General features: G+C 27.8%; 3 protein-coding genes across 3 annotated transcripts; all 3 read left to right on the top strand.

Moving 5' to 3' along the window:
* The first annotated feature begins 3456 nt into the window (after nt 1-3456).
* LOC111680631 lies at nt 3457-4784 on the top strand. Its single transcript, XM_023442305.2, has 3 exons — nt 3457-3705; nt 3763-3865; nt 3931-4784. The coding sequence occupies exons 1-3, from the start codon at nt 3566-3568 to the stop codon at nt 4753-4755; spliced, it is 1068 nt and encodes a 355-aa protein (XP_023298073.1). The 5' UTR covers nt 3457-3565; the 3' UTR covers nt 4756-4784.
* A 717-nt stretch (nt 4785-5501) lies between these two features.
* Nucleotides 5502-7927, top strand: LOC111680630. The gene is made up of 2 exons (XM_023442304.2): nt 5502-5867; nt 6708-7927. The coding sequence occupies exons 1-2, from the start codon at nt 5708-5710 to the stop codon at nt 7181-7183; spliced, it is 636 nt and encodes a 211-aa protein (XP_023298072.1). The 5' UTR covers nt 5502-5707; the 3' UTR covers nt 7184-7927.
* An 850-nt stretch (nt 7928-8777) lies between these two features.
* LOC111680629 (RING finger protein 121) lies at nt 8778-11600 on the top strand. The gene is made up of 7 exons (XM_023442303.2): nt 8778-9009; nt 9089-9123; nt 9251-9392; nt 10288-10442; nt 10500-10728; nt 10793-11028; nt 11097-11600. Exons 1-7 carry the CDS (start codon nt 8965-8967, stop codon nt 11215-11217), a joined length of 963 nt encoding a protein of 320 aa, XP_023298071.1. The 5' UTR covers nt 8778-8964; the 3' UTR covers nt 11218-11600.
* Nucleotides 11601-15147: the final 3547 nt, after the last annotated feature.

Raw genomic sequence — 15147 nt, 5'->3', positions numbered from 1 at the left:
TCATTTCATTTTGGAAGCAAATACACAAAGCGAATACTCTTCACCGTAGTGTATTTAAAATATATTAATTTTATAAAATATATATTTATTTTTCCGACCATCATTATTAGAGTAGTAGGAAAAAAACAACAACGTTAAAAAAATAAAACACACAAAAATAAACAAAATACACAACCAAAGTAAATTAATCAGAGACAGAAAATAATTATTATCTATGAAATTTTTGCTTAAAAAAATCAGTATGAAAGAATCTTCATAGAAATGTTTTGAATGTACCAAAATATTTCCAGAACCTTTTTAAAATGATTTCTTCAATAAACTTTTTTTTTATTTTTATAATAAAAATTTAAAATAAAAATTATTTTTATTCTATTTATTTCAATAAAAAATTATTTATGATTTTTGTTTGAAAAAATTCTCAGTAATTTTTACGAAATATATAAAAAATACAAATCAAAAGCAATTTGTATTTTCTGAGAAATGAAATACATACCAAATAAAATGTTTAATTTAAATTTTTTTAAATAAAAATAATAACCAGGGAAACCGAAAACATGCTCTAAAATAAGTGTTTTAAGCGCTTTAAATATGCCGTAAAAAACTCAAAATATTTTATATCCTACAACATTTTTTATAAATGTTTCATCTCATAGTTTGAAGAACTAGTATAATAGAATTCCGTTTTACGTTCAGATAACCAACAAATAACATGAAACCATTTGGTCCCCAAAAAACATATTTCAAACGACAAAGTTTGACACATTTCTTCCAATTGTATTCATAGCTTTTAAACTGACATTTTAATCGGTGTTGTCAAAATTCCAATAATTAGTTTTTTAAACTATAAAAATGGATTGGTCTCATGAAATCAAAAGTAATCGGTATGTCCGATTTAAAATATAATGCTTTATTGAAAAAAAACTATAACATAACGATTTTTTTCAAAATTGTAAAATAGGCTAAAAAAATTAAAAAAAAAATAAAAAAATTGAATTTTATTTTTTTTAAATAAAGTTTTGAAAAGAAAATTAAAAATGTATTAAAACGAAAAAAAGCGAAAACATCAAAATATGCACTAAAAGAGTAAAATATGCTCTAAAAACTCGAAAATATGCCTTAAATATGCTAAAAAGACAAATCATGCAAAATTATGCTCTTATGGGTAAAATATGCAAAAATATGCTCTAACAAATTGATGCCAAAATTCTCAAATTGGTCTGAAACGTATAAATATCTTATCCATGAGTCCATACGACGCACCACAAAAAACATGCATTTGCATATTTTGGTTTCCCTGATAATAACAATTACTGTCTCTGAAATTAATATTAATTTAATTTGTACACAACGCAATGAAACCAACAGATAGGGTGTATTTTTTCTTGGATTATTTAAATTGTTGGCCGAGCTCATAAGCAAAATGTCAAGGTGTGCCACGTTGGTTTAAAGGGAATCCTCCATGTCGACCTATATCTTCATATAGGAAGCTGGAAACCTTTAAACACTTAAGTTAAATTTGAGTTTTGAATGGTACTGCACCATTAAATTCCAAGAGTTTCAATGGTCTCCACAGGGTTCTATAAATCGACTTTCGAATAATTGAACAATCGACTTTTTGTCGAAAAAAGTCGAAGTCGACTACTTTGTTCCAAAAAAGTCGATAACTCAACTATCGTCTGTGAAAAAAGTTGCAAAGTCGACTTTGTTAAAAAAGTCGAAAACTAGAAAATTGTAGAAACAAGTCAAAAATAATCGAAAATTTTAAAAAAGTGGAAAAAAGTCAAAAAATAGTCGAAAAAGTCGGAAAAATTCAAAAAAATCTGAAAGTCGGAAAGAGTCGGAAAAATTCAGAAAAAGTCGAAAAAAAGTCGAAAAGTCGACTTTTAATTAAATGGAAAAAGTCGAAAAATTAGGGTTCTATAAATCGACTTTCGAATAATCGAACAATCGACTTTTTGTCGAAAAGTCGAAGTCGACTATTTTGTTCCAAAAAAGTCGATAACTCGACTATCGTCTGTTAAAAAAGTCGAAAAGTCGAAAAGTCGACTATGTTAATAAAAGTCGAAAAGTCTGAAAGTTGAAAATTCGAAAAAAGTCGATAAGTCGAGAAAGGTCGATAAGTCGAAAAGTCAACTATTTACAAAATACTTATAGTCGAAAAGTCTAAAAGTCGACTTTTAATTAAATGAAAAAAGTAAAAAATCGACTTTTCATAAAATGCAAAAAGTCGACTTTTAACTAAATGAAAAAAGTCGAAAAGTCGATTTTTCGTTTCAACTATAGAACCCTACTTTCGAATTATCGAACAATCGACTTTTTGTCGAAAAAAGTCGAAAAGTCGAAGTCGACTGTTTTGTTCCAAAATAGTCGATAACTCGACTATGAAAAAAGTCGAAATGTCGACTTTGTTAATAAAAATCGAAAAGTCAAAAAAAGTCGATAAGTCGAAAAAGGTCGATAAGTCGAAAAAAGTCGGTAAAGTCGAAAAAAGTCGAAAAAAATCGAAAAGTCGGAAAAAGTCGAAAAGTCGACTATGTATAAAATACTTATAGTCTAAAAGTTGACTTTTAATTAAATGGTAACAGTCGAAAAATCAAAAAATCGAATTTTCATAAAATGCAAAAAGTCGAAAAGTAGACTTTTAACTAAATGAAAAAAGTCGAAAAGTCGACTTTTCGTTTCAACTATAGAACACTACGAAAAATCGATTTTTTATAAAAATCAAAAAGTCGAAAAGTCGACTTTTAACTAAATGAAAAAAGTCAAAAAGTCGACTATAGTCAACTATAGAACCCTAGTAGACACAACTGTCTCTAATTAAAGTTGCCACATTTCGAAAAAATATGTGCATCCATCTAGGGATTAACTATATTATATTTTAATTATATTATATTTTACGACACTGTTTATTTCAAATTATATTAAGTAATAATTAAAATTCTACTAAAATTAGAAAAATTTTTAATTCACAAATAATTTTTCTTTTAACTAGAAAATTTGCCGAAATTTGACCGAAACAATTGCCGGAAAGATTGTAAACATATGGTACAAAATCCTATTTTTGTAGTTCAATGTGCTTTTAGTTAAGTATATTATAAATAGTCGACTTTTCGACCTTTTACGATTTTTTTCGAATTTGTCGACTATATCTTTTGTCGACTTTTTCCGACTTTCGAAATGTTAAATCTTATAAAATAATACAACAATATTCAAAAAATACAAAAAAGCAAAATACTTAATTAACCCAATTAACCGAGATTTTATTAAAAATCTCGTTAATTAATAGCACGATTTTACTTTTTATGGTAGAAAATTAAAATTTAAGATATTCTTTAAAAATACAACAACAACAAATTTTGCTAAAAATAAATTAAACAGATAAATTCTTTCTTAAAATTTATAAAATTTTACATTGGCAAATTACGGAATTGATTCACTATACATAGGTTTATGCACATTTATGTTATCAGTTGCCAGTGATTGGTTTGTTTATGTCTATTTGTAAATAATAATTTTAATAATAATATACACAAAAAATATAAAATATAATTTTTAATATATAACAATGCCTCGACAATTGTGGGGTGAATTTATTGAGGAGGATAAATCCCTTAAAGATGATGACAACAAAATGATACCCTTAGGTGCCAAACGTATAAAATTAACAGAAATGCAGCACCAACAACCCACGGAAGCCATCAAAAAGTAAGAATTGGAAGGAAAAATCGTAAATTCGGAGTAACTAATAATATTTTATTTCAGTGCATTAGTTAAAGTTAAAAATCCTCTGGTTACACAAACCATAGAAGTAATGAAACAGACAGAAATGTTACAATCATTAATCGATACTTACTCCAATAAATCGGTATGAAACTATGCACCACATAAAAACAGAGCAGATAATTTTTTATCAATATAATTGCTTTATAGGGGACGTCAAATTATTTACTAAATCCTTGTCAAATGATACCAGAAGTTGATTTTCCACCAGAAAATGCAGCTGATTTCGTTTCAGATGATAAATTCACGAAACCTATTTGGTTTGTACCCCCGCAAGACAGCGACTTTGCTAACGGGGTACCGCAACATTATCCTCAGGTCAATTCTGAAATATGTAGAGCTTCATTACGTAAAGCAGTTTGTGGTCAGATGAGAGTAGCTGGATTTACAGATACCGCAGAATCTGCACTGATTTTATTTGCTGATGCTTGCGAAGAATTTATACTCAATTTAATGCAACATGTTAGAGAAGTACATGCAAATGATGTTAATTTAGAAACACAGCGTGATATTGAAGTAAAGAATTTAGAAAAGGCCTACTACTCCATGACGAACAATTCGCTGACACAAGTTCATAATTATTTTAAACATCATTTGATTGCTCGCAATCGCATGGAAATTGCCGAATTTAATGGTGCCTTCCAGGAGTACGATAAATTAATGAAAGAGAGTCAAAATATGCAAAAAGAAGAATTTCAAGAAGGCGATTTTATGAATATCTTCGAAATGCCTGCAACGTCTGATAACAATGCAATGGGTATGCAGGATTTTAATAGTGTAGTAACCACTAGCGGATCTGGAGGCAGTGTCAATACAAGTGGTGGTAACAACGTTAATGTGGTTAATCAAAATACGTTGATGAGCCTATTAGAAGGTCAAAATCAAATAGCTGTACAACAAGACACTCATCCTGCAACAGTTGATATTCATTCTTATAGTACAGATATTAATACAAACTTTCATAGTCATGAATAAAAATGATTTAAATCATGATACAACCAAAATTATTGTTATATTCATTTGGAATAATATCTGAATTTTATCGCATATTACTATATATAGTACAGATGCCAATTCCGATCACGGAAATTTTCCCAAAACCCGGAATTTTCCAAAAAAAATGTTTTTATTATCTCTTTTAAGCCATAATTTTTATAAATTTTCAAATTACGAACTTATTTTTTTATTGGATTATGCAAATCAAAATTTAGCACAGCTAATTTTGTTCATATTTAAGCCTTTTATTATTTTAAATTGATTTAGCCATTTCATTTTAACACATTGTGAAATGTTGGTAATAAATCCAAAAAGTATGCACATTCTGTGTTTATAAGTTAGCACGATTTAGAAGACTCATTCTATTTGAGATGCAAATTTGAATCAATATTTCTTCAAGAAGACCAACTCTGAAAATCACATTGATGTTTAATACAGTACCTACAATGTTTCATTTCGGAACAGTCCTATATTTCATTGCTAAGAGATTTTGTATTTCAAACTTTCTATATATAATCCCGAAAAATTCCGGGATTTGTAAAAGACAGTCTGACTTGGCATCCCTAGTCGACATTGATTTGTCTCTATTATCAACATACAGCTCAATTACAATTAGAACCGCTGTCGACAAATCACACAAAAAGAGCAAGCGTCGAATTAAAATTAAGCAACAGTCGAGAGAGGAAAGCCAACGACCGCAGTAAAAGTAAAATAGAATCTATCCCAACCACAAGACGATGTTTTGCTCTCTATACAAAGTGTGTGAATGTGAACAGTCATTGTCTACAGCGGTTGTGGTTCCAATTGTAATTAAGCTGTTATTGTGAATTATTAGATAAGAAATAAGTTGTCAAACGCGGCACGTGAAGATTGTTTACAAACAAATTTTGTTCATTAGAAATTAAATTAAAAAAAAAAATATATAATAAAAATGTCAAGTGATTCGGAATCCGATGATGATATTCAAATGAAACAATTCTTGGAGGCAGCGGACACCACATTGTTAAACAATGCTATGTTTCAGAATAAAGAAGAAACAAATATTGATGACATTAGAATAGCAGTTCGTACAGAAGAAGCCGTAAAAAATGGTACCGTAATTTTTTTTCTATACACCTAATCCTCGATTTACTAAATATAGTTTCATTTCATCGTTTGTAATAAAAATTGTTATACATAAAATTTTCTATAGAAAATATTATACATACAAAATTCCCTATAGAAACAAATGTTGTACAATCAATTTTCTATAGAGAAAATTGTAAAACACAGAAATTTTTATAGAAAAAAAGTATTATACATAGATTTTTTACAAAAATAAACGTTGAACATATAATTTTTGAAGAGAAAATTGTTATATATAATATAATTATATAATAATATACCCAATTTTTTATAAAGAAATAATAAATTTTAGAGTACCGACTATAGAATACGTATAATCGAACTTCATACCCAGTAGTGGGCACTGATATGCCGGCGATAAGAATTCGTAAAAAAAAAATATTTTTTTAACTAACTTTTTCACTTTAAATTGAATATTTCAACAGTTTTCTTTAATTTAAATCAATTTTTGACAAATAAATCACTTAATTTAATATAAATATTTACTAGTTTAAGAAAAGAAAACTGACAGTACCGCAAACGCTGCAAAGGTGTCACCAGGGCACACTTTGGAAGGTGAATGCATCACTACAACAATACAAAAACAACATGCATTTCGTTTTTGTACTAGAATCAGACTAATGTCAAAAATTACATAAGAAATGTAAAGAAAATAACATTCATAACATGTAAACAATAACAACTTTTGTTGTTGTAAAATGTTTTCTTCCAAATAAAACGATTTCGTATCGTTATTGTATCGCCTTGATTGAAGAGATATGTATTTTTTAATTAGTAAAACTAACTACATAATATTTCTTTAACAGATTTACCCAAATCTCAACGTTACATTGTTGAGGATAATGACAATTCCGGAACTGATTTTAATTTACCTGAATCTATGCAAAGGTTTTTGGCAAAAAAATTATCTGATATTTTAAAACAACATTATGAGTTTAGCGAAATCAACACGGAAGAAAACTCAATAAAAACAAAAACCAAATACAAAAGTCGAGTAAAATTACTAAAAGGAGATAGTTGTTTTGTCAAACCGTACGAAGATTTTGAATATGAAACTAAAGGTCCAGAACAGAAACCAAATATTAAACGAAGAATTGTTGACAAAGATGCAGAAAATAAAGAATCGGAAGATGTATTAAAATCATTAGCAATTGATGGAAATTATATTTTATCGGGTGCCGAAGTAAATATGTGGGCTAAGAAAAAAGAACGCAAAGATAAAGTTTTCCATTATAAAATGGGTAAAGATGGCGTTCTATATGCCAAAGAGGAGATAAATTAATTTACTAAAAATGGAAACAAAAATAATTGCGACAAAAAGAAAATACAATCATTAAAAAAATCTAAGAAGTAAAAATAAAAACTTGTTTTTTATTTATTAAGCTTAAGCCTGGTACTATTTATGGCTGTGAACTTTTGTATGAACTGCGACTTTGTCAGTAGAATATCCAACAGATTTATATGGTGCTTTATTTGAAAGCCTTTTAATATCCATAATTTGATGTTTTTACACAATATTATATAAAGGGACCAACAATAACTATAAGTATGACCGTCAAACTTTCTCTATGTATCGCTTCCTTGCATCTAACATGCAGTTTTTAACAAATGCATCACTTCTTTGGAATACTATTCAACCTAGCACTTAATTACACACTATTTAAAAAAAATATGTATCGCCGTTACAAATGGAAAATTTTACTCCGGCTAAGTAACTTTCGAAATTTGGCCATACCGAACATAGAAGCTGTTGCCGGCCTTCCGGGTTAAACCTAATATGTGTTCCGAAACAGATTTTTATTCTATAATCAAGTTATCTATACTCAATGTAAATATAAAACAATATTGTTTGGTTTGTTACATTTATTAGATTTCCCGGTGATATGAGTGATATGAGTTTTAGTTCAAAAAGTGTTCTGAAACAGAATTTTATTAGTTAATCACGTTATATACACAGTGTAAATATAAATATATAAAATATTGTTTAATTTGTTAACATTTAATAAATAAAATATATTTTTCTAAAATAAAATTTGTATATACTTACCAATTATGACATTATTTAAATAAAATAATACACAGAAAAAAGTTTCAGTAAAAATATGCTGAACTTTCAGCTTTCATTGACAAAAGTTAATAATATTCAAGAATAAGTTCCTAAATTGTATGAATTTGTTCATATTAATTTTTTTAAACAAAATCTAGAAGCCCTGACTTAAAATATTTCAGATTTAAATTATGGATGTTATAGATGTTTTAATATGTTTGCTGAATCTTTGTTGTTTAAGATTTTGATTTTCAACATTTCAATTTATTTTTTTTATGAAAACATAGTAGTTAATGGACTTCTTTTGCAATTTTTTAAATTGCATTTGTTTAAATAAAAATTTCCCTCATGTACAAATTTATACACATTATGAGCTTTTAATATTCTGAATGAAATACATAGGTGTGCGAAAAAAGTCATGTTCTATTCATAATATTTATTACCATATTCATTCCAAATATGAATTATTTTTTTCTGTGTAGTTGTTTACAAAATACTTGGCATTTTCAGTTTCTTACATTAATAAATATAAGAAATAATTAGCTAGCTAGGCGTGGCACTTTGCACACATGATATTTAAAAAAAGCCAGCAATTTTTTTGCTGTTTAAAGATTAAAACAATAACAAAGTATTTTTCTGTTTTAACGGAAACTTTTAAATATATAAATGTGCAACATAACAAACTGTGACATCAGTGTGTATAAGTCAAGTAAATAAAAATATAATCATCTGATTGAATAACATCACCTTATCTGAATTCGAATTGGGCAGCACTTTCTTACAAAAAAAAAAAACTAGCAACGTCACAGTAAACAAATCAATCTGTCATATTATTGTGAATTGTCGTTTGTAATATTTTTCTGTGCATTTGCACAGACTTCTATTTTTTACAGAGATTAATTATAATTTTTAATGATAAAACTTAAATAATAACACAATAGCATTAGTAAATTTTATTTTACTACATAAAATTTAAGAAAAACTAAAGAAGTTAATAATAAACAGTTGGAAATAACATGATGGACCATAGAGATTTACATGCTCCTGTCGACTTTAACAAGGTAAACAATTTCTATTTGTCATTAGAAAATCAGTAAAATAATTAATTCTAATTTCATTTTTCTTGATTTCAAATTAAAGTCTATGGAGGAAATGACGCCCGAAGAAAAAATGAGGTATGTGTCGTAAAAAAGATGATAACAAAACTACCTATAGATATCAACTAGAAGTTGTGAATGTATTTTGGTCTATTTTGCACTATTATGGTATTTTTAACAATACTATTGTTTTTGTTTTGTTTAGATATGAACATCAGATGAGACATGAAAAACATAAAGGCCATGAAGCTATGCACTCAGAAATGGTTCTTATATTGTTTGCTACTCTCATAGTGGCTCAAATCGCTTTAGTGCAATGGAAGAAAAGACACTACAGATCGTATTCGGTAAATATAACAATATGATCTTATGTTATGCATAAATACATAAGTATTCACTAGGGTCATACTAACTATCAGGCAAATAATAGTGTAAAAAGTTGATATATATTTTATTTGTCGGATATTGACAAAATTATTATGATAAATCAAGGTTGGTTGTTGTTGTAGCAGCGACACGTGTAAAGTCGGTGTGGCTGGGTTGGCAATCCTTGGTCGTTGTTCGTTGAAGAAATGATTGATCGTGCGAAGAAATGATTGTCGTGGTAACGAACCATGCTTGGTAACCGATACTGTTATTAATACCAGTTTTGTTTAAAAATTGAATATCAGTCTTGGCACCAATATCGAAATAAGTATTTCAATACTGATTTCCCTTACACCGGTACAATACCGTTAACATAACGGAACTAATACCAACTTCAAAGCCGATATCGTGCTTTTTTATTTTAGTAAAAATTGAAACTACACTGCACACAAGTGGAAACAGTACTCCTCAAAAGAATAGGAATAATCCAAAACCAAAGCAAGTAGTTCAATAATTTATTATCCTTACTAAATTTAATGAGGATCGATTAACAATTGACCACACCCCCTTTAAGATAATAAGTTTGTTTTTAAAAGTTTTAAATATAATATTCAGTTTTCCTTGGTTACATCTTATATGTAAAATATGCTTGAAGCTACAAATCTTCAAAATAATCTTAAAATAAATATTTGTTAAGCGATCTTAAATTGATAAGAAACATGAATATAATTAATTGTTGGAATCAGGATACATTAGGGTTTCAATAATTATTAAGAGGCATACGTTGACAAATCAAGCCGTTCATTTACAAATATATTTCTAACATTATAACATTAAAAAAATTGTACATAAAAATTGTAACTTAATTTCTTTAAGGCCGTAACACTTTTAGCAATGTGGACTATACCTTTAGGCATATCGTTTTTTTATGGCTTTGTGCGTTTCATTATAATATGGTCTGTGTTTTCCATTGTAACAGCTATCGTTATAAGACGAGCTATTAGTAAACCTATTCAAGGAACAACACCAAGGTAAGTTTAAAATTCGTTTGCAAAAAAAACTAATTAAAATATTTTTTATTTCAACAGGCTCGTTTATAAATGGTTTTATTTTATCTACAAACTTAGCTACGGGCTTGGTATAATTGGTTATTTAATAATGATGGCCACATTTTTGGGTTTTAATTTTATATTTAATCAACTTCCAAATGTCTGGATGGATGTCGGCTTGATGTTTGTATTTTATGGTCTTTATATTGGAGTTTTGGGTAGAGACATATCAGAAATTTGCTCAGAAAAAATGGCGGCATTAATTGGCGTATGTTAAAATGTTAATTTTTTACAAAGATAATTTTTTAAATGCTAAATATCTATAAATTTAGTACTATACGCCCCAAGGAATTCCTACCAGACATTTAGAGGATAATGTGTGTGCGGTTTGTGGAAATCTACTGTTAGTTAGTGAAAAAGAAGAAGGTATCATTGAAAATACCTATAAACTATCTTGTAATCATGTATTTCATGAATTCTGCATACGTGGTTGGTGCATTGTGGGAAAGAAACAAACCTGCCCCTATTGCAAGGAAAAAGTTGATCTTAAAAAAATGTTTTGTAATCCGTAAGTCTCCATCAGTATATATCTTTAAAATTTTAACTAAATTCTTGTTTTATTTGTATTATATTCAGTTGGGAACGACCTCATGTTCTCTATGGCCGTTTATTGGATTGGATACGTTTCTTGGTGGCCTGGCAGCCATTAATATTTTTTATTGTTCAGGGTATTAATTGGGTATTGGGATTAGAATAATAATTAATTACCTCAAATTCTAGTCAAATTAGATTTATGTCATTTATATTGCCTATATTAAGTTACATTATTCTCTTCTGTTTTCAATTGCCTTTTTCACCTAAGCACTCAAATTTATATGTTTTCTAAAATGACCAACGAAATATTTATTTTATAAAGTAATATTTATCTATATTTTTAATATTTTAATTTATTTTACTAATGAGAAGACTGAAAACTAAAATTAAGTTTTTAGTCGTATCATAGTAAACAATTCCTAATTAAACCAAAATAAATCCTCAGTTTTAAGTTCTATCTATATCTTCTACACACTTTTTATTGATTGTTTATTACATTAAAGTATGAAACAAAAATTGGTTAATAAAATGGAAATGCCTTTTAAATCTTAATACATATTTTACATAACAAATGTTTTGGTTTTATTTTCAAGTAAAAGTTTATTATCGTCGGCAGAAAAACGGTGTGAATTGATTTTATTTTTTATATATGAAACCTATTTAAATATTTATTATTGCTGTGATACATATTAATATGAAAACAGTGTACACATTCAAAGACTTTAAATTATAATGTTTTGTTTTAATAGCAAGTCGTCTATATATTTATATACCATGATTAGTACCATTTATGCCATGGCACAACTAATGATCTATATGCCTTGATTTATGCCATGTTTCACTGCAAATTGAATTTCGGAATGTGAATTACTATAGCGAATCAACCCGATTTCACGACACATTCGTTGTGACAGTTCATCGCATGTAGTGCAGAATGAATGTAATTTTTATGACTTTTAGCAATAGTGCTAATACAATTTATTCTAATAGCCGTCCTAAACACAAGCTATTCATCAGTTCACAAATTTCATTAAAACTTTATTCATTTAGATTGTTAATTTAATTTAATGATATTTATTTATTATTAGAAATATGTAATTTTTATTATTGTAGTAATATATCTCTAGTATTTTTACATATTTGGAAGATATCGTCCATAGAAGATATGAAAGCAAAAATTTATTTTAATCATTTGGACGAAAATCATCAAATTATTTATTTAAGCGAAAATGCAGCAATAAACAAAACAGTGTATTTTTCCAACAAAAACAATTTGAAGTTGTTCAAGAAGAAGGGATATGTTCATGATTTCTTTTGTTCGTATTCTTGTTAACGCATTTTAAAGACATGCCAAAATTCTTTTAAATTTTTTATAAGTGAATTCATGAAAAATTGCACACTTATTCACTTATGTAAAATTCTGTTAAAAGAATTGTAAAATTCACTATAATTTGGTATTCTCTTAGAATTCAAATGAAACGTGCATTTCATATAATAAATATTAAAAATACCATTAAATTTATTAGATTTTTGTATTTAATATTTGTTAAAATTAGTAATATTAAGTCCATTTTAACATCTTGATTAATAAGAGAAGAAAATACTAAGTTGGCTGAATGCCTTACGGATTTTAATGCATTTAAAATAAATATAGTTGCACCATGAATATTTGCATGAGAATTTGCATCGAATGTTCACTGGTTATAAGTACTCATTTTAATGACATGATATTATTCCAAATACGAATCCATGCTCGCCAATGACACGCTAATGTTAAAATTATGCATGTTTTCCTAAAATATGAATCAGTTCATTATCAGTTGAACCCATGCATATATTATTTTTTTGCACGTCTTTTTTGCTGGGGTATTTCTAGATTATCATACGGAAGTTATTATAGCAATATTCCAAACTTCAAAATATTTCTTAAAATTATAAATATTGAAAATTTCTTTCAAATGTTTATAATAATAATCTTTAAATTAATCAAGATATTCATGTGGTGGACATTTATGGATTGTAAAGTAAGTTTATTTCTGTATTATATCAAAAATTCAATTTATCTTCTTTTTGAAAAACTAAAGATTATCTAGCAGTATCCCTTATTTATCCTTAATAAGACCATCTGAAGATATATTCTTATTTTCACCCTGCTGATTATCTAGTTATATATTTTTTTTGTCTTCTAGAAGTATGACGTAGGAGTATCGCCCTGGCCGCACAAACTCTAATTGTTGTCACAATAAATTTTGTTCTTCTAAGGGCGGGTTTCTTACTTATCAGTTAAACTAGGCTTAACTTGATGTTAGATAAAACTCGGAACAAATTTAGGCGGACTTTAACCGATGATTGTGTTTTTCAGTTTTAGATTTAAGCTCAGTTAACTTTGTTAGTATTGCCAAGTTTTCAATCAAAAACATAAAAAATAAACAGCTGTTTTTTGCAAACAATACTTTTGTAGAATGGAAGATTTTGGAAAAATGTTAAATAAACATTTAAAACGATAATTAATGAAACAAAACAAATCAGAAAATTGTAATTTACTTAAAATATTATGTTTTTGTTCTTCCGAAATCATTGTTTTATTGTTTTTGTTAATTGTATTTTCTCACTTTTAACTTGAGTTTAATTGGCCGCCCTAAGGGCGAGTTTTTCTGATAAAGATAATCTTCATTCATTGGTTAAACCTGGTTTAATATATGTTTCGTGTTTTTCAGTTATCAGTAAAGTTACTTATTATCTTAGTTTAACTGAGAGTAATTGGCCAATTAAACTCAAGTTATTAAGTGAGAAAACGCAATTAACAAAACAATAAAACAATGATTTCCGAAGAACAAAAACATAATATTTTATGTAAATTGCAATTTTCTGTTTTGTTTTTTTTTTTTTCCACTATAAGTAAACCCAAAAGGTTAAAAGTTGGACAAGCCTTAAAGGCTTATATTTCCAGGGTGTTCGTCCAAATGTTGATATTAAAGAATAAAAAAGCAATCGCTAAAAAAGGAATGTTGATTGTTGATAAAATATTAATGTTGATCGAAAAAAAAGTTGATTGTTGATAAAAGAAGTTGATAAATGTTGATTGAAGAAATAAATGATTATATACTAATGTTGATTGATGAAAATTAACTAATGTTGAGTGATGAAAATTAACTAATGTTGAGTGATGATTAATAATAAGTGATAGTGAGAGTTGCCAGATGAAAGATGTTGATTGAAAATTGTAGTTAAATAATGAAAAGTGTTGACTGATGAAAGATATTAAAACCAGTTTAAAACCAAATGATACAATCCATTTAAAAATAAAGAATTTAAAAAAAAAAAAACAAAAAAAAACATTCATAGTTCTATCTTAGAATTTCTGATAAAGGAACACAAATCCTTATATAATTCCAAATTCTCAGTGCGCAAAATACTTTTTATGTTGTCAAAATGTTGGAAGAAGCCAAAAACAGATCTTAACTGGTTAAACCGAGGACATTGAAATATTACATGATCATTTGTATCCGGTACTTTACATATCTCACAATTTGCTGAAGGACTCACATTTATCAAGTTAAGATAAATTTTGTTGTATGAGTGACCCGCCATGAGTCTATTTATTGTCTTAACATCCTCTGGTATTAGAATTTTGCTCTTAAAAAATTGCCTTGGCGAGATATAGATGTTCACTTCATTAAACCATTTTCCTTTTTCAAGAAAAATTTGCTCAAACTCTTCCTTTTGCTCATTAAATAGTTGCTCTCTAACATTACGTATCGCTTCAAGAGGACTCAATCTGGCCTCAAAAATAGCTCCAATCTCACAGGCATTCTTGGCCATATCATCTGCAATTTCATTGAAACTAATTCCAACATGACTTGGGGTCCATACAACCTCCACAGCCTCCAATGACGAATTTGCTATTAAATTGTGAATCTCAGCAATATAAAAATAATCATGCTTTTCCGATTGAAGTAACTGACAACTAACAAGGCTGTCAGTGAAAATTACAATTCTGGATCTATTGTCCTCTACAGCAATTCTAATTGCATGATATATTGCAATAATTTCAGCAAAGAGAGATGATGATTTAAAATTTATCTTGAAGTAA

Source organism: Lucilia cuprina, chromosome 3 (assembly GCF_022045245.1).
Source record: "Lucilia cuprina isolate Lc7/37 chromosome 3, ASM2204524v1, whole genome shotgun sequence".
Lineage (NCBI taxonomy): Eukaryota > Metazoa > Arthropoda > Insecta > Diptera > Calliphoridae > Lucilia > Lucilia cuprina.
The sequence above is the reverse complement of the archived record's forward strand: the minus strand, read 5'-3'. Positions and strand labels throughout refer to the sequence as shown.

Excerpts from the sequence above, each read along its gene's own strand:
- LOC111680631 (XM_023442305.2), top strand. The coding sequence starts at position 3,566 with ATGCCTCGACAATTGTGGGGTGAATTTATTGAGGAGGATAAATCCCTT. Across the intron at positions 3,706-3,762 it reads CCCACGGAAGCCATCAAAAA|TGCATTAGTTAAAGTTAAAA; the intron begins GTAAGAATTGGA and ends ATTTTATTTCAG. Across the intron at positions 3,866-3,930 it reads ATACTTACTCCAATAAATCG|GGGACGTCAAATTATTTACT; the intron begins GTATGAAACTAT and ends ATTGCTTTATAG.
- LOC111680630 (XM_023442304.2), top strand. The coding sequence starts at position 5,708 with ATGTCAAGTGATTCGGAATCCGATGATGATATTCAAATGAAACAATTC. Across the intron at positions 5,868-6,707 it reads AGAAGAAGCCGTAAAAAATG|ATTTACCCAAATCTCAACGT; the intron begins GTACCGTAATTT and ends TTTCTTTAACAG.
- LOC111680629 (XM_023442303.2), top strand. The coding sequence starts at position 8,965 with ATGATGGACCATAGAGATTTACATGCTCCTGTCGACTTTAACAAG. Across the intron at positions 9,124-9,250 it reads ACGCCCGAAGAAAAAATGAG|ATATGAACATCAGATGAGAC; the intron begins GTATGTGTCGTA and ends TGTTTTGTTTAG. Across the intron at positions 9,393-10,287 it reads GACACTACAGATCGTATTCG|GCCGTAACACTTTTAGCAAT; the intron begins GTAAATATAACA and ends AATTTCTTTAAG.